The sequence below is a fragment of the Rhinichthys klamathensis genome, unplaced genomic scaffold (assembly GCF_029890125.1).
Source record: "Rhinichthys klamathensis goyatoka isolate OS25496 unplaced genomic scaffold, OSU_Roscu_1.1 h1tg000626l_1, whole genome shotgun sequence".
Taxonomy (NCBI): Eukaryota; Metazoa; Chordata; class Actinopteri; order Cypriniformes; family Leuciscidae; genus Rhinichthys; species Rhinichthys klamathensis.
The window spans coordinates 702,963-720,781 of record NW_026607074.1 but is presented as its reverse complement, the minus strand read 5'-3'; the positions used below and the strand labels follow the sequence as shown (position 1 = coordinate 720,781).

The 17,819-nt window shown below is 39.1% G+C and overlaps 1 protein-coding gene across 27 annotated transcripts in view; it reads right to left on the bottom strand.

Moving 5' to 3' along the window:
* Positions 1-17,819, bottom strand: part of srcin1a (SRC kinase signaling inhibitor 1a) — a 120,675-nt gene that overhangs the window by 1,500 nt on the left and 101,356 nt on the right. For 25 of the 27 annotated variants that reach the window (XM_056240986.1, XM_056240991.1, XM_056240998.1 and 22 more), the window contains 9 exons: positions 11,881-12,056; positions 10,997-11,127; positions 10,731-10,878; positions 10,306-10,615; positions 8,971-9,390; positions 7,700-7,852; positions 4,687-4,749; positions 3,842-4,603; positions 2,036-2,149 (listed from right to left, as the gene is read on the bottom strand). In XM_056240986.1, coding sequence (XP_056096961.1) covers positions 2,036-2,149; positions 3,842-4,603; positions 4,687-4,749; positions 7,700-7,852; positions 8,971-9,390; positions 10,306-10,615; positions 10,731-10,878; positions 10,997-11,127; positions 11,881-12,056 — 2,277 coding nt within the window. The remainder of the gene's footprint in view (positions 1-2,035; positions 2,150-3,841; positions 4,604-4,686; positions 4,750-7,699; positions 7,853-8,970; positions 9,391-10,305; positions 10,616-10,730; positions 10,879-10,996; positions 11,128-11,880; positions 12,057-17,819) is intronic. The other 2 variants (XM_056240985.1, XM_056241011.1) reach the window with 2 other exon arrangements.

Below are 17,819 nucleotides of genomic sequence, written 5' to 3'. Positions count from 1 at the left end.
AGCAGAAAAAGACTCTCCATCTCTTTATCGCCTGTATCTCTCTTCCCCTTTAACCTTCTCCCTCTCTTTCATTTCTCTCACTCTTTTCCTTTTCACCCAGCCTTCTCAAAAAGTCCCCAGAGAACACAAGTATGGTTGGAGATTAAAATTTGCAATCTGAATAAAAAAATTGAGATATAGATAAAAAACATTAAAGAAATATGTGTAACATAAGGCTTTTTTTTTTTACTAAATTTGAGAAAATTCCTTTTTATTTGGCTGTAATATATTACAGTTTCTACAAAAATATTAAGCAGCCCAACTGTTTTCACTATTGACAATAAAAGATGAAGGATCATTTGATTCTGAAGAGAATAATGGCTGCTAAAAATGTTAAAATATATTAAAAAAGAAAACAGGGGTGTTGTTATACATTGTAGCCTACACAATATTACTGTTTTATGTATTACAGAACAATAATACTATAGTGCTGATCAACTAAATGCAGACCTTTTTGAAAAATCTTACTGAGCCTAAACTTTTAGTGTACATTTAATTTTCACTCAGTTCACACTTCACAATTAGTCTAATAAAGACAAGGTCAGAAACAGCAAGTGAATTAGACCAATAAAGATGGTATTAAGTATTTGTGGAGCAATGATGTGTTGATTTACTTTTCATCTATGTGAGCAGCCAGGGACAGCAATAATTTGAAAGATAAAGTCTTTTCAGAGAAGGCTAGAGTAGAAAACTGAATTAAATGTGGATCAAAAGGCACAGCGTGCAGAAAAAAAGGAATAAATGAAATGAGTCTGGGTGAAAAGATGTGTGTACAATGTACATAAATGTTTGTATCCATTAGCAGCTAGGAAAGTTAAGACAAAAAGGAGATATATACGCAGTCCACTTAATTAGCTGTTACACTGACAAGTCTAAACCCTGATCATATCCAGCTTAGAACTGAACCCTCTGATCTCACTCGTTCTCTTGCCAATATCTGTTTCTCTCTTCCTTCCCCATAAAAGATTAGATTCTTTTCTAATATTCATGGCCTGTTGAACAGGGGCCAGATTTATTAAACTGAGTAAGGAGATTTACAGCGCACCAGCATATCTATCTTCTCCTTACCTAAAGCACACAGGCCCTCAGCTGTCTGTGTATGTGTGCGTCTTTTTCTCCCTCTAATCCATCTTTCAAACCTCCCCTGTTTTCTCCACCTGTCTCATTCACTTGGCTTATGTTGTAGAGCTCACATTTCCCAATTCTCTGGCTTCATGCTTCCATTCTCCCCCTTCTCCTGAGGCCCACCTGTCTCTGGTTTCTTTGTTCTGTTAGGGGGTTTTAAGTGCACTTTAGAGTCCCAAATGTTCTGTGATTGACGCACCACAGCGCCACTCCCAGCAATGCTAGAAAAGTTCCCTCCCAGCCTCACTTCACTTGTGACTGACACACACAGTACACACATGTACACACACGTACACACGTGTACACACACACACACACACACACACACACACACACACACACACACACACACACACACACACACACGCACGCACACACTTCCTAAAAGGTCTCAGCATAGTCTGAGCTATGGACTGTGACTGAAATGCCTTCAGACAGACGTTTGGAATTGGTTTCAAGCAGAAAATTATCTATAGCTTTCAGCATACTATTTTAAATAATACAAACTAACACAGCAGTAAGTCTAAGAAGAAGACTAAATCCGTTTAAGACTGAGTTAAGTTAAGACAAAACTAATACTAAGACTTAAAACAAGACTTAAACCAAGTTCAATATTTTAACTTAGATAACTAGGCCTAAATAGATTTAGACTGCAGAATGATAGATAGAGCGTTAGATAGATAGAATGTATAGAACAATAGAACATTAGAGAGAATGTTAGATAGAACAACACACTGACAGACAGACGTGATAGATGGATGGAACCATAGAACAATAGATAGAATGACAAAATGATATAGAATGATACAATGATAGAACAGTAGACAGAATTATAGAAAGAACTATAGCTAGATAAACAGATAGATCATACCTGTTGTTGACCCTGGTTCTTAAGGAATTCATCTCTCTGTTTGCTTGTTTTGACCTTTTCTGATCCGCTTTGCTGCAGATGCTTGAGACGAGACAGCGCTCTAGCACCACCAGTCTGAGATGGACAAGAGAGAAGAACAGATGTTCTGTGTACAATATTTGGTAAATCATTTCCATCAAATTTCCAACAGTGTTTTTGCAATCACTGGCAGTCAGAGGAAGTGCAGGAGGAGAACAGTACAAGAGGGTGATGTGTTTTTAATAGAACACATGCAAGCATCTCAGCGCAGTCCTCTCTGTCTTTCATACGCACATATTATTACCTGTGATTTCTTGTATTAAATTCAGAAATGATCAATCCTATTACTTCTGCACAAAGTTGACAAAAGCTCTCAATAAATCACTAATGACCACTTTCTCTAGTCCTTCCTTGCTCTTCATATATTACCTACACATGATCATACACTAGACCAGAGTCACAACCAGCCAACAGTCCTTTTAAAGCTTCAAGGAGGTCCATTAGCTTTGTGTTTTATGCAAATGAGCGCATCACTGAACGAGGGGCTCTGTAAGAGGATATACTAGCCATGTTTCCATCCACTTGTCAATCGAATTATCTGAAGTTCGGTAAAAAACCTCATGCGAATAAAGCTGGTGAAAGTGTGTTTCCATCAAACGGCTTTAAAGCGGATAAAAACCTGTGCGTAATGACGTCACATGCTGTTTTGCGATCAAATTGGTATATCGAATTGATTTGAGACATGTTAAGGTGTTTCCATTCATTTTCTCACCGAATTGCACAACATTCAAGCCAACATTTGCGAACAAAGTTTTACTAGGCAAAATGGATCGCACCATTTTGGAAACGCAATTTCCATCCACGTTTATCGCATAAGCCGTATATCGATCAAGATAAAATCCGATGAGACCGATCGTATTTCATTTGAGTCGATATTCATGAAATTCAATCTAATTCAATTTTACTGTTTCCATAAGGCATTTTTCATTCGATATCACTTAATGCGGATAAAAACGTGTGGATGGAAACATAGCTAATGCCTGCAATCATGTGGACCTATGGTTGCCAGGCTCCATCTGTCCTACGAAAGCAGCATGCATCGACCTAGAGCTAGGGGCTCGAACACCATGGTTAGGAGGGATGATGCAATGCTGGCTTGTGTACAAATGTGTGGGCTGAGAGGAACGCAGTGGAAAACACAAGTGACATCGTCCAAATCCTTCCCTTCTGTCACTCACAGAGATCAGCTGTGTTCTCAGCGGAGCTGAGTAATACGCATGACGTCTGGTGGATTGCTGCTTCGTATCACGCTCACTAAAAGGTGGTTTACCCTGCACTACTTTCCGAAGACAAATGCGAGAGAAGACAATAGCACATAAATTGTGCAACATCACTTGAGTAGTTTCGAAGAGCTACCCTGGACTTTATCTTTTTATTTTAAGAGAAAACCACATAAAAATGTCCAATGTACCAGAGGAAAATAAGACAAGGGGGAAGTAATCAAATTGCAAACTCATTTTAAGAAAAAAAAAAAAAAGAGTTAGGCTAATGAAGAAGAGGAGGAAACAAGAGAATTTATTGTGCGAAAGATACAATAAGTTTTTCTACAGAGGCTGGAGGCAAACAATTTATCAAAGCATTTGCAAAAACAGCACAAACTGATCTAGTTGAGCAACCCAGCAGAAGAGACCAAAACCTTTCCACCAGAGAGGAAGAAAGATAGCCGAGAAGATTGAAAGAATGAAAGAAAGACCAGGGATGAAAGAGATACTGAAGGCTAGGTTGAACCTTGGCTGTGGATGAACTGATGCAGGACGGTTTGGGTGGGACAATGGGTTTGTTTGTTTCTCCTCCGTCTCTATGGTTTTGTTCTGTATGTCGAGGGCTGCCGGATCTCTGGATGGAGGAACTCTGCGTCTGGGCAGACGTGGGCAAGAAGTCTCCTGTGTGAGGATCAGTGCTGAACTCCATCAGGCTGAGCTCCAGCTCACGGATGGTGTCCTCCAGACTGTCCAGTCGACGGTACGTGCTGTGGCAGATGTCTTCTTTTTCCCCTCCAACGCCTTGAGTACGGATCAAACCGACTTGAGATGTCTCTACGGGCCCATTTTGCTGCAAGACAGACAATGTAGTGTCCGACTTTCTCTTTCGCTCGTCTTTCGGTTCTGTCGCCGCCTCGAGAGACTCCTGAACCCGTGGCTCCCTCTTCAGGGGCTGTTTAATTGCCCTCTCCCTTGTTAAAGGCGGACACGACTGGGTCACATCCTGGACAGGACTCTGAAGTTCCCTCTGGGCAGCATCCAAGTCTTGTATCCGAGGGACTTTTTGGCTGGTTGTCAAGTCTTGTTTCCACAGCGACAGACGGGGAGTCCTCACAATGTGGCTGAAGTAGCTTACTCTGATGTCGTTTCCAGTGTTATTGTCTTTTTTCGTCTGAGCACTGTCAGACGGTCTGGTCTGTGCTGAGTCCTCAGAAGGAGACGTGGGGAGAGAGTTACATTCAGTCAAGACTATCTGGGGAACTGGACTGGAGGTCATCTCATGCTGCATCTGAAATATAGCAGGAGTTATTTGTATAATTAACCCTAAAATGTGATTCATAAAAGTATGAGATTCAAATGTGAGCCTCTTACCAGAGGTTTCTCTGTAAAATCACTGGAGTGTTCATGTAAACCAGACTGAGATGCAGTCGGCTGCTGGTACATAATAGCATAGCACACTTAGAGATACAAAGTGATATAAAAACACATAAAAATGCAAACACATTAGGGAATAGTTCACTCAGAAATAAAAACGGTGTAATCATTTACTTGCGTTCATGACGGTCAAAATCAGTGGTACACATTCTGAAGACTGTTGTAGTCACTCTTTTTTAAGGCAATTACCATGTCTTCAAGCTTCGAAAAATGCAAAAGCACCATAAAGTAGTCCAAAAATAGTCCATTTGACATGCTATAGTCTTGTTTTGTGAGGAAATTACTAAAATCTACTGTTATTCACTGATAATCTTTGCCTCCATTGAGCTGTTAAACACTGTGATTGTATCGTTGAGTCAGGGAGTTGAGAGGCTATTTTTGTGAATCGGATTAGCTGATTTATTGACATATCTAACTCAGCTATATTTCTTTAATTAACTTAAATGTCGGTTTGTTCACCACACAAAAGCATTATAACGTTTAGTATTAAAAGTATAATGGATTTAGAAGACTTGAAATATAGTCCTTGAGTCTTATGGACTACTTTTTTTTACCTTCAGTCCCCAATCATTTTAGCTGTACAGTAAAGAGCATAATAAAACAAAAAAGTTTTATGCTTTAATATAATAAAACAAACTTTTTTCCGTCAGAAGTCATACGGGTTTGGAACGCCATGAGATTGAGTTAATGACAAAACATTCATTTTTAGATTAACTATCCCTTAAAAGATCACAGAGGTTTGCCTCTGTGCTCATATACAAATTTAAAAACAGCAACATTCAGAAATCTGTGTGAGTGCTACCACAATAAAATATCAGAGGAAATTGGGCATTTCAACACACAAAGCAGACATGCACTAGCAAGGCCACACGCATACTTTATAGGTGGTGAATGTTTAATTGTGATTGTGCTCACTGTGATGTGGGAATATCTTCCTGGTTTGTTTTTGTGTGTGTGAGTGTGTGCCTGAGAGCATATCTCTATATTTGAGCATGACTAACATTTCAGAGGGACACTTTGAGCATTTGGGGTAAACTATAGATGCATGTGTGAGTGTGCATGAGTGTACAACAGCAGTCCACAATAGCTTGCAGTAGTGGCTGTTACCTGTCCAGCCGAGGGCAGATGGGGCAACAGCTGTAAACTAGAGGGAGGAGGGTGTTTCCTGGGAGAGGGCAGGGGGGGAATCAGATATCGCTCAAAGAGCTGAGCGTTCAGGGAGATTGAAGAGATTGAATGAAAAAATATGGGATACACAATATCAGTTCAAACAGGATTCCTCATGAAAAGCTCAAGAGACTCTGAAAGTAAATCATTAAGGACATACACATTTACATTCAGGGTTGTAAATACCATCATTCAATATCCCTTTAACTGGGTGGAACATGTCCTACCACCAGAAATTACACACTGTACCTTGTAGCTCAGCTATTTATTCATCAATGCTTAATGTAGAGTATTGTGTTATTGAGTTATGGGTTTGTTTTGAGATGCAGCTTGTGAGGCTCATTAGGTTTGAGAGGGAGGTCGGCATGGTGTCACTGCAGCAGTGCTCAGATCTCCACAGGTCTCCAACAGAGAAATGCAGTGGGGATGGAGGACAAGAGACATCTGCTCGCTTAACCTGTCATCCAGTCAACCAAGATAACAAAATCTGTCTACTTGGTGTTAATGAGCCTTGCAATTTGTGTGTCAGTGTTTGTTTGTGTTTCTGCCCTGAAGCAGGTCAAGGAAGCTTAAAATCAACACCAACACAGCTCAAGTGGTGTCAGTCAGGAGAAATGCACTGTAGTGAACTCCTGGCAAAATGATAATATGTAAATAGAGACGGCTGGGGACAAAGTTTAGAATTTAATTGTGCATCAATACATTAAAAGATTTGCCGCATGTTCTGAAGCAGAATTGGGCAAAAGTTGGAATTTGAATTGGTAGTAGTAGTACATAGGATGCTAAATTGGAATGATAGTTTTGGAATTGCAGTTTAAAGAAATTTAGCACAGTCCTTTAAAAGTTTTGTGATGAATAACTGCACCATTAGATATGTGTAATTTCTCTAAACTCTAAAAATCTTTGAAAAACAATTTATTTATTTAAAATTTTCCATACAGTTTATATAAATACTTTTGCCGTTCAAAAGTTTGGGGTCTGTACGATTTTTGTTGGTTGGTTTGTTTGTTTTGAAAGACTAATACTTCAATAGAGGGTATGCACGGGGCGTCACTCTCGGCCGGAGGGACTGCGGTTACGCCCAATGAGTGGCAAAAAGAGACATTTTTTTTTAGCCGTACACAATATTAATAATTATTTATGAAAATTATATATATATAATATTAAAACTATTAGAGCAGGTGTATACATTTCTTTGTATTTCATTCCATTTCTATTCAACTTCCAAAAATTCTAATTCAAATTACAACTCTGCATCCTTCAAATTCTGAAATAGAATTGATACGTAGAAGGGATTCAACTGGAGTGGTGCATAATCCTGCTCTGAAGCTACTAATTCATCTAGAAATAAAGTATATGGGTAAGTGATGTGGCATATTTTAGGTGTTATGGTTTGGTAATTCTATGTACAGTTAAATTAGACACAAGCGGTATCCCACAATACACTCACTAGTGCTTAACTAACAGCACTTTACATCAGTACAGCACAAGACATCGTCAAACCACTCATTTGAGCTTAATAGGTCATGAGCCAACGAGCACAGACAGAAATTCAGATCTCCTGCCTGCTAATGTGTGCTTAATGAATGAGCAAACCATCCAAATGGTAGAACCCACCTATGTGTGTATGAATGTGCGTGTGAACGTAATTGCATTGCTTTGTGGGTGTACAGCAGACACATCTGGTGCTTATGGCATATGGACATTAATCACCAACATTAACACTTCAGCCGTTAGGGCACAGACGGTCTGATGTGATTCCTCAGGTAAAACATGTGCTCACCTCCAGCTCAGCTGCTAGCTTGTCATCGTCGCCCTCTTCTCGCTCTCCACCAGCGATGGTCGGAGGGGTGGAGGCCGATCGGGGGGCTTCAGATATACTCCTCCGCAGCTTAACATGTGGCTTCAGAGACTCGCTCTCCTCTGATTCTGACTTCTGTTTACATACACAAATATAAAAAGGACAAATCTGAAAATACAATATGCACTTTAAAATGTAAAAAAAATAATTTCTTTTGAAATAAGTTTGATGTACTATGGAGACATACTCTTTGTGTATACATAAACAATGACCCCAAAAATTATTTTATATGGACTGTAAGTCTCAATAAAAAACATCCGAACAAGAAAATATTGAATTAAATAACTAATCAATTAATTTTAAATGAATTGATCAATATTATGAAATATACATATTTATGGATTTATGTATAAATGAATGCATGTATGAATCTTGTTAAACTAAATTACGGCTGTTTTGACTAACATTATAATTGACTTCCATGAAATAATAACAAAACGCCTGCAAATGTGCAGGATATGTCCCATTGTAATGTAATGATTAAATCTTAATTAATAGTAAACACAAGGGAAATTAACACATAGAACCAACTAAATCTTTCTCAATCTCTTTCAAATTCACCTGTTACCATCGGGTGATTTATCACCATAGGAACAGCGAGGGTGATAAAGAAAATATCAACCATAACTAACACACCCGCAAACACAGGTGGCTTTTATGAGATGCCTGACATTTTTGAGACCCTGCACTCAAATAAAAGTGATGTAGTGCGTGTGCGTTCCCCTAATTCCTCTCTGTGTGTTTCTCTTTCAGGAACAGCTCACATATACATGTTTGAGCAAGTTTGCATGCAGAAATGCACACATGCAACATAATCTGTGAGTGTGTGTCATGTATTTCCAGCCCGTTCTCATCCTTTGGCGTCATACATGTGACGCTTTGGACATTTCGTTGAAATCTTACGCACATGGCATCCTTTAGCATCAATATGAGACGCAGAACCCAAGGCGTCATACAGGTGACGCTCGTCTAAATCCAACGCACATGGCATCGTTTAGCGTGAATATGAGACGCAGATCCCAAGGCGTCATAACCGTACCCTACCCCAGACCTAAACCTACCCATAACAGTGCGTGATATATTGACGCTAAAGGATGCCATGTGCGTAAGATTTCGACGAAATGTCATATGGCGTCACCTATATGACACCAAAGGATGAGAATGCGTTGGTATTTCTGTATGTTGCCAGTCACCTTCATAATCTTTCCAGGAATGATCATCTCTCCACTGCGTGTAGTAAGCCCTGGGGAGGAGGGGAAACTCCGGCGGGGAGGTGGAGGAGGGGGGGATTTTGAGGGCTTCTCTGTACGATACCTTGCCACTGTCAGTTCATCCGAGCCTCTTCTGGATCCGCCATCTTTACTGGAAAGTTTATGTTGAGGTTTATTAGGCCTGTGTTCAGGTGTGGCATTGGTGCTAGATGGACTCTGGCTCTGGTTTTGATTTTGGTTTTGATTCTGGTTCTGAGCGGGTTTGATCTGCTTGGCGGCAAAGTCCAAGTCAGGAATGGCCTTCATGAGCTCAGCCTGAGTCTCCTCCAATAGTCGATTAATGTCCTGAGCACTGTACTGTGTTAGACTGGCCCTCTTCTCTTCCCAATCCCGCTCTGCTGCCTGAGGAGACACACAGATGACATTTTAGAAGATCATTAGTGTTTTAAAACAGCTAAGTTCCACTGTTAAAGCCTTTTCACACCAAGAGCGAATTTTCAGCTCTAAAAACATTCAAAAGATTTTAAAAGCTAACTATATACAGCACTGTTTAAAAGTTTGGGGATTGTAAGATGTTTTAATGTTTTTGAAAGGAGTCTCTTATATTCACATCAAGACTGCATTTATTTAATCAAAAATACAGTAAAAACAGTATAAGTGTGAAATATTATTACAATTGAAAATAACTGATTCTATGATTCTATAAAATGTAATTTAGTTCTGTGATGTCAAAGCTGAATTTTCAGCAGCATTACTCCTTGATCCTTCAGAAATCGATCTAATATACTGATTTGATGCTCATTTCTTATTATTATCAATGTTGAAAACAGTTGTGCTGATTAATATTTTTGTGTGAACCGTGATAAGTGATTTTTTCAGGATTCTTTGATCAATAGATAGTTTTTTAAAACAAATCTTTTGACACTTTTGAACAATTTGATGCATTCTTACTCAATAAAAGTATTAATTTCTTTCAAAATCGTTTGAATTGTAGTGTATCTCTATGAACCCCATTACGTAAGTTCTGTCACTTTTGCCCAATGAGAATTTTAAATCATAAATTAAATCGTTGTCATTCTTTTCAGTGGCATAAAGGTTCATTTTTACTTTTATGAATACTTTACTCAGACTGATCAAATTTGTACATTGGAATAAATGCCTTAAATGCTAAAAATATACCTTCAATCAAATCAGACTCGGACTTTACATATTAAAACAACATTACTAAATTAGAAAAAGGTATTCCTATTCCATACATTTAAAACGCAGTTATTCAACAGACAAACAATTACTCGCATCTTAAATCTAATTCCTCACCAGTCTCACTTCCACAGACGAGGCCTTATCAGACCCGCCTCGCCCCCCCAGCTCCTCCAGGCCCCGTCCCTTCAATGAGCCCACCAACCCATGAGAATCTTTCTCCCGGTGAGCATGAGACGGGTTAGAGTGGGCGTGGCATTGACCCGAGTGAGGGCTCCAGTTAGCCAGGCTGGTCTCATTGAGGTTTAGCGGTGGGCTGGTTGGAATTTCAAAGTCTGAGTTCTTCCTGTAATCGTCCCCTCCTCCGAGTTTAGGAGAGGGGCTGGAATACTCATCCTGGGCTTTCCATACTCCCTCATTCACCTGCCTGATTAAACCATATTATAGCACTCAAAATGATGAAGAGCAAATTGAGACAGAGTCAGACCATGTGGCTAGACAAGGAATGATTCAATCATTGCAGTCAGTAAGTGTTTGTCTACCTCCTCAGTGTGGTGAGAGTTTCTGTGATAGATTTGCAGCGTTTAAGTAGGGCGTCCAGTCTGTGTGGCTCCTCTTTCAGGAACTTCACGGCTTCCACTTCCACTCGTAACACCACCCGCATTTTACTCTGGAGCCCTGGGAACTGATCTGAATGAGAGAGACAAAGAGAAAAACAAACAGTGAACGAGCATCGCTGACTCTCTTCTGTAACTAAACAGAGCTGAGGTTCAAGTGTCTGGATGTGAAGGACAGAAACGAGTCTCACTCTTCAGCTCTGTAAGAGTCTCTCCCAGTTTCCGCAGCAGCGAGCTTTTCTCCTCCAGCTCCTGCACTGTCACATGTCTGTGACTGACAGACATCTCCTTTTGTATTTCCTCCACTGACTTTTCCAGATCACTGTCAACACAAACATCCTCTCATTAGTTTTATGACATATTGATCGTTTCAGAAAAAACATAAACCCGCATGGTTTGTTAAATGTCACTAAATTAATGACTTATTACTGGAAGTTATAAAAGATCTCCGTTTTATTACACACAAGGGAATCCCGCACTTTTTGATGTTTATGACATTTAAAAAGTTCAAAGACGTAGAACGAGATGAGTGAAAATCCCAAGCCCGCTACGGCGTCGGCACGCATTTGAATAAGTGTCAGTGCAGCAGGGTGTATTAGCAGCACTAAACGACAGTGACACAGTCGGAGTGTTTACACTCAAAATCCAATTTAACCACGTCAAATAAATCCACCCCCCACAAAATGGTTTGTTATACAAACAGCGTCACGTTAATAATTGAATCACATCAACTGGCAGTTAGCTATACTTAATAACCACTATCAATTAAAAGCAACACGGCTGATCTGGCAGTGAGTTGAAGAGGAGGATTTAGTCACCCCGCTGGTTTTAATGGGAACAAAATAAATCAATGCAATGCTGTCCGTTGTTGTGGGTCTGCAGGTCTTTAACTGAGACCGTTTATACCTCATTGTTATGCATCTTTTCTCTTTCAGGTTTGAGTTGATTAGACCCTGTGCAATAAAAATAACTGGGATTTTTTTTTTGTTGCCCATTATGCAGCAATGGCACTACGCTAGCACCCCAGAACGGCATTATCAGCACATTATGAGCACATATCGTGTGTGAGACGCACTGCAGTTGCTGTATGATGAGTTCTTCCTCGTTCAGGTACTTGAGTCTCTCCTCTTCCACTAGAAGGCGCTGTCTCTGGAGAGGGTCTTCCTGTTTCCTCAGCGCATCAGACAGACGCAGACTCAGCTCTGTCTCTGTCCTCTTCAGCAGACTGCGTATGGAGTCCTGGTTCTGCAACTACACGCAAACACAGACATTTTAAGAATGACCTCCAACATCATTACATTTGCTTAAAGGGATAGTCTTGTCAAAAATGACAAGATGCAAACAAACACAGTTTTTGTCCATACAGTGAAAGTGAAAGAGGGGCACAACATCTTTGAAGCCCACTTTCATTGTACAGACAAAAAACAGTGGAAACATTCTTAAAAATACAGAAGAAACTTCTTGTTGCTTGGGAGTTCAGCATTTTACAGAAGGTCAGCTGTCACAATCTTTCACAACACAGCCATCAGATGACTCGTGTATGAGCACATACGTAACATTGACCTGTCTTTGACCATATGCAGCTGTCACATTGAATGGGAAGGTATGATATCACAGAATTGACCTTGCAAGAGCGTGTGTTTGTGTGTATATACAGTATAAGTCTGTTCGCACAGCATGTCCTTGATAGTGTTAATGATGGATATTATTCGTTTAAGGTCTCTTGAATGCCGTAATGACTTTTTGTAAATGCGCATCCATTTCCTTGAGTTTATTTTCTAGTATTTTACATCAGTGTATGTTGAAGGACTTGTGGTAGTTGGAATGCCAGACATCACCATAATTTTGTGATGCGTAAGCATTCTGCACACAGTGTTTGTTTGCCCTGAGAGGAAAACCGGCTGGACTTTGTCACTTGCATTATAGTGCCGATAATGAGAAAAGTGTGTGAAACTGTGTTTTTGTACACTGTACGTGTGTGTGTGTGTGTGTGTGTGTGTGTGCAATCCGATTTTAGTGCCGTTTGGTGGTAGTTCCTCCTCGAGTTGAATTATTTATGAGTCTCATGCATTATTCAACATATCCATGTCTCCTAGGTAACGGGATGAGGGCAGGGGCCGTGTCTCGAGCTCTGGCATTCAGGCAGGTAATTGTCTAACTCAGCAATCTGCTGTTGTCATGACACCAGTGGCTTGGCTCTCGACACCAAAGCAATTGACACCAATCTCGCCCCCCCCACGCGGCGTGCTCCCGGACTGTCACAACATCTCCTCTACTCTTCCATCCATTTGCCTCTTTGTCTTCCAACCCACATCCACCCTAAAATTGGGGGGGATTATTATACGTTCCTGAACTGCAAAAATTCATCTTAATGAGTTTAATCAGACTTTTTGACTTATTTTCCCAGTTTACCAAGAGAAGTAGCATTGCATAAGATATTAAGGATTTTCATGGATTGTATCTTTAATACACTTTACACTATAAACTTCTTTATACTTAAAACAAGTGAAAAATCTGCCAGTGCAGTAAGACAAAATACACTGTAAAAAAAGTTGCTGCCATTAATTTTTTAAGAACAATCAACTTGGATGTTTAAGTCAGTTCAAGTTAAATTGCATTAAAACGAGTTGAATCCTGTATAACATAACAAAAAGTTGAAAATTGCTTAACTTATTTTGGTGAGTTAAAGCAATGTAAAAACATGTTGTTATAACTTATTGATCATATGATTTTTTTACAGTGTACATTAAAGACACAATTTATGAAAATAAGTCTTAATGTCTCACCTAGAGTTGCTTCTCCAGTAAATGTATCTTGTTTTAAAATTTTATTTTAACTGAAAAAAATGAATGAAAAAAATAGAGTGCAGTTTTTGCATGGGATTGTGTTTCTTTTGCAAATGCAGATTCTGAATGGCTACATGGCCTGACGGATTTGAAATTACTAAGACCTATTTTTTTTCATCTTCTGCATGCCATGAAATGAAATCATGCAATCAAAAACCTTTAGAAATACAGTATGGTCCAAAAGTCTAACACCACATTAAAAATCTCAGGGTTGAAAATTCCATATAAACCTAAAAATAAATGATTTTAGGCTTTTGAAAAAGAAACATGTAAGAAACAATAAGGAATATTTAAGATTCTGCACTCTTTCTGTCACTAATCGAATAAGCAAAATAGTCGCATTAATCACGTGAACTGTTGTACAAAATATCAAATTTCCTTGCTCCAGACAGTCTCTGTAGAGCCTTCATTTCCAGTTTTTCTACTCTGTTTATTTAGAGAGTTCACGGGTGAGATGCAGGTGTTCACTCATGAATCACACCGGTTGCTATCATTCCACAGTCAGTTTTCATTAAAGCACTGCTGACTGAAAAGCTGACTTGATTTGAGGCCAGCTCCCTCTCTCTCTCTCTCTCTCTCTTCATCTTTGCATCCCTGCTGGCCCATACCATCTCATCATTGAGTATGATATTAAGAGTTATTACCTTCCCCGCTATAGGAGTGAATCACACACAGCAGCAGCCGGGAAATTAATGACTAGTTGAACATGCTCGCTTACACATAAACACACACACTCACACTTACTTATACACAGTAGTGTAATAAATACAGCGTTTCCACACGTTTTTGATCAATGAACTTCTATGACTTCAAGATTTTTACAGTCATGGTTCTAAAATATGCGTGTGTGTATACCCTACTGTTCAAATGTTTGTGGTCAGTAAGATTTATTTATGTTTTTGAAAGCCTCTTTTGCTCACCAAGGCTGCATTTATTTGATCAAAAATATAGTAAAAACTGTAATATTTTGATATTTTGACACGATCCTTCAGACGTTCTGATTTATTACTCAACATTTATTATTAATGGCGAAAACAGTTTATTTATTTTATTAATTAAAGGACTTCACTATCATTTTTGATCAATTTAACGTATCCTTTCTGAATTCAAATATATTCTGTGTACATATATATATATGATATAAATATATATTTTAGGAGAGGGAGAGAGAGAGAGAGAGAGAGAGAGAGAGAGAGAGAGAGAGAGAGAGAGAGAGAGAGAGAGAGAGAGAGAGAGAGAGAGAGAGAGAGAGAGAGAGAGAGAGAGAGAGAGAGAGAGAGAGAGAGAGAGAGAGAGAGAGAGAGAGAGACATGCATATAAATTAAATCATGGGCGACTAGAAAAGTCAGTTTAAATTATATATTCTTATATTTTTTCTTTTTTTATTCATTTATGCTTGACATGGAAAAATTTTCCATGATTTTATGAGGCCTTGAAATACTTAAAAATTCCTTCACAATTTCAGGTGTTGCATGACAACATGTGAGAACTCGTAAATACAGAAAGGAAAGAATATGACAGGCACACAATCCAATAGGATCTGTCAGACTGTTAGTGTGCCGTCGCTTTCAGTCCTCCCTAAAGCTTCCAGCGCATCCTCCCTTTCTCTCCTTTACACATTTACTAATACAAACATTTCCCTTTATCATACTCCTGTTCAACATGTCACCATGGTAATCTGACAGCTGTCCGTACAAGGAATTTCAACAGTTTACAACAGTATACATATATTATTTTATTTAACATATTTCGTCCCAGTCGGACATCAGATTCTATATCCATCCTGCTCGTCTGAGACGACTGCTGTCTTAGGCTAGTTGGTCTGAAAAGTCTGATATTTTGACAGATATATTTCTAACTGATATATGAATGTTCTTATGTTTGCAAAGGCCTTCCCTGTTCCCCATGCAAGTAACTTAAGATCCTTCTGCTTCTCTCAATTCCTGGCCTTTACCTGGAACCCACACAGTGGTATAAAACACTAGCATATAATACAAAGAAAGTAATTAAAAGTGGTAATTTACAGATGGTAAATGGGGTTTTAATCAAATCTGTCTGTCTATGCGGTAGAAATGCTGAAAAAAAAGTTAAAGCAGAGCTATATGAGCTATATGACTAGAAAACATTTGCCATAAAACCATCTGTTGATCTGATTGTCCATGGGCAGGAATACACAAATTCAGAAGTCTGATCTGTAGATTTAACAAAAGCCATAGCTGTCAAAAGTCCACTGGATGATGCAAAATGACTGGCTTTTTTTATTATTATTATTTTTTGTTCACAAATAATCATAGTGAAGGTAACACACATACTGCAGGGGTCTCAAACTCAACTTAACTGGGGGCCGCTGGAGGTAGAGTCGGGGTCAGGCTGGGCCGCATCAAGTATTCCACAAAAAATAGTATTCAAGTATTCCAAAAAAGGAGCACAACTGATCCAATCTTCTCAATATTTATTATTAACGTTTCTTCTGAACTGTTCCTCTGAATTTGAACATTCCTTACTTTACATGATTGGTTCTTAATGAGCTGTCCTTCTGACAGTTGAAGTTCATTTTACAAACTTTCTTTGTCTATAACACATATTTGTGATATTTATATTTGCTTATGTCCTTTTTATTTTCTTTATACAACACATTAATGATATTGAATGTTTTTTTTGGAAGGCACATTTCCTTTTATTATACTTAGAAAAACAATTATTGCTTCTGAAATACAAATATTTGCAGTCATGTCTGTCCGTCTTATTGAATTCTTTTTACACATGTATAGTGTCTCAAATTACTGACTGCACAAATCGAAGCAAACATTCTTATCAACCTGTTGGACACATATTACAAGCTCAAAATGATTATTCTCACATTGTTTTAGAGCAGGGTCTCTATTTTCCAACACGTCGCTCGCGAGCTACCAGTAGCTCGAGGCCTGATTGGTGGTAGCTCGACAAGGGACCGTTCACATATCGCGCTCACATATATTGCGCGCTTAAGTTCGTTATTTCAAATGTAGGCGCGCGGCAAGCGCGCTCATAATTGAAGCGACGCGCTCATTTTTTCCAGGCGCAGTATGTTTGTACTTCGCGGTTGTCTGTAAGCTGTCACGAGACTATCTATGGTAGCCCGTAAGGGATAAAAAAATAATATTCTTTTTAAAACGCGGCACACGCAACGACGGGCCGCACTGACATTAAACTTTAAGGGCCGCGAGTTTGAGACCACGGCCCTACTGCATCTTTTGCAAATTTGTATTAATAACATCAGAAACGCAATTAAAAATGCTCAAAAACATTTGAACAGGTTTGATTTTATCATCCAGTCCTTTGGTTTTGAATGTAAAAGTCCGCAATGCACACTAACTTTCCATAATGAATTTCTTCCTCCACACCACACACACACTGAGCTCCAACAGGACATAAAGCAACAAATCTGCCGTAAAAACCTGCTGTGTGTAAATAAATCACACTGTGAGATATCGTGAAGACTACAAATCAGTGCTGCTGTTCCTGCCGTCTGTAGCTTCTGTACCACCTTCTGTATCACCTCCTTAAATCGTCCTCCGTGTCAGCAGGCACACATCGAGATGGTTTGCAGTGTGACGTGCAGGTTAGTACAATCCTTCATACCTCAGCATTGCTCAGTTCTTGATTCTGATTGATTACCACACATTTCAAGGTGCTGATTAATATGGCTACCAAGTATTTCCAGGTTTGCTGACCACATTACAGTTAACTTCGAAGAACGTTTGTTCAGAGATAACCAATGTCTAGAGATAAGCACATGTACAAGTGTTTTCCGTGGAATAATTGACTCTGAACTGCTTGAGTGTTGAAATTTTAATCCACACCTGAGGTGTAACAGGCAATTGGATTTGCATCATGCCACATTACGACCTCGGGTATGCATTAAGTTTTCAATATTACAGCGGTACATCATCAATGACTCCAATTTTGAGAGGTCTTGTGATAATGACAATGCCTGACCTTCCAACTGTGCCACAGTGTGTTTCTACGATTGAGCAGTTCAAAAATGCAACTATCATAATTTATAATAGCTATCAAAATAAAGTGATTTGGGGCAGGATTTTGTGCAATGTGTGACCATTTGCATTGATTCTGTGAGCGTTGTGTGGTCAATAGACAGGAGTGAAATGACAAAGTTTTGAGCATCAGG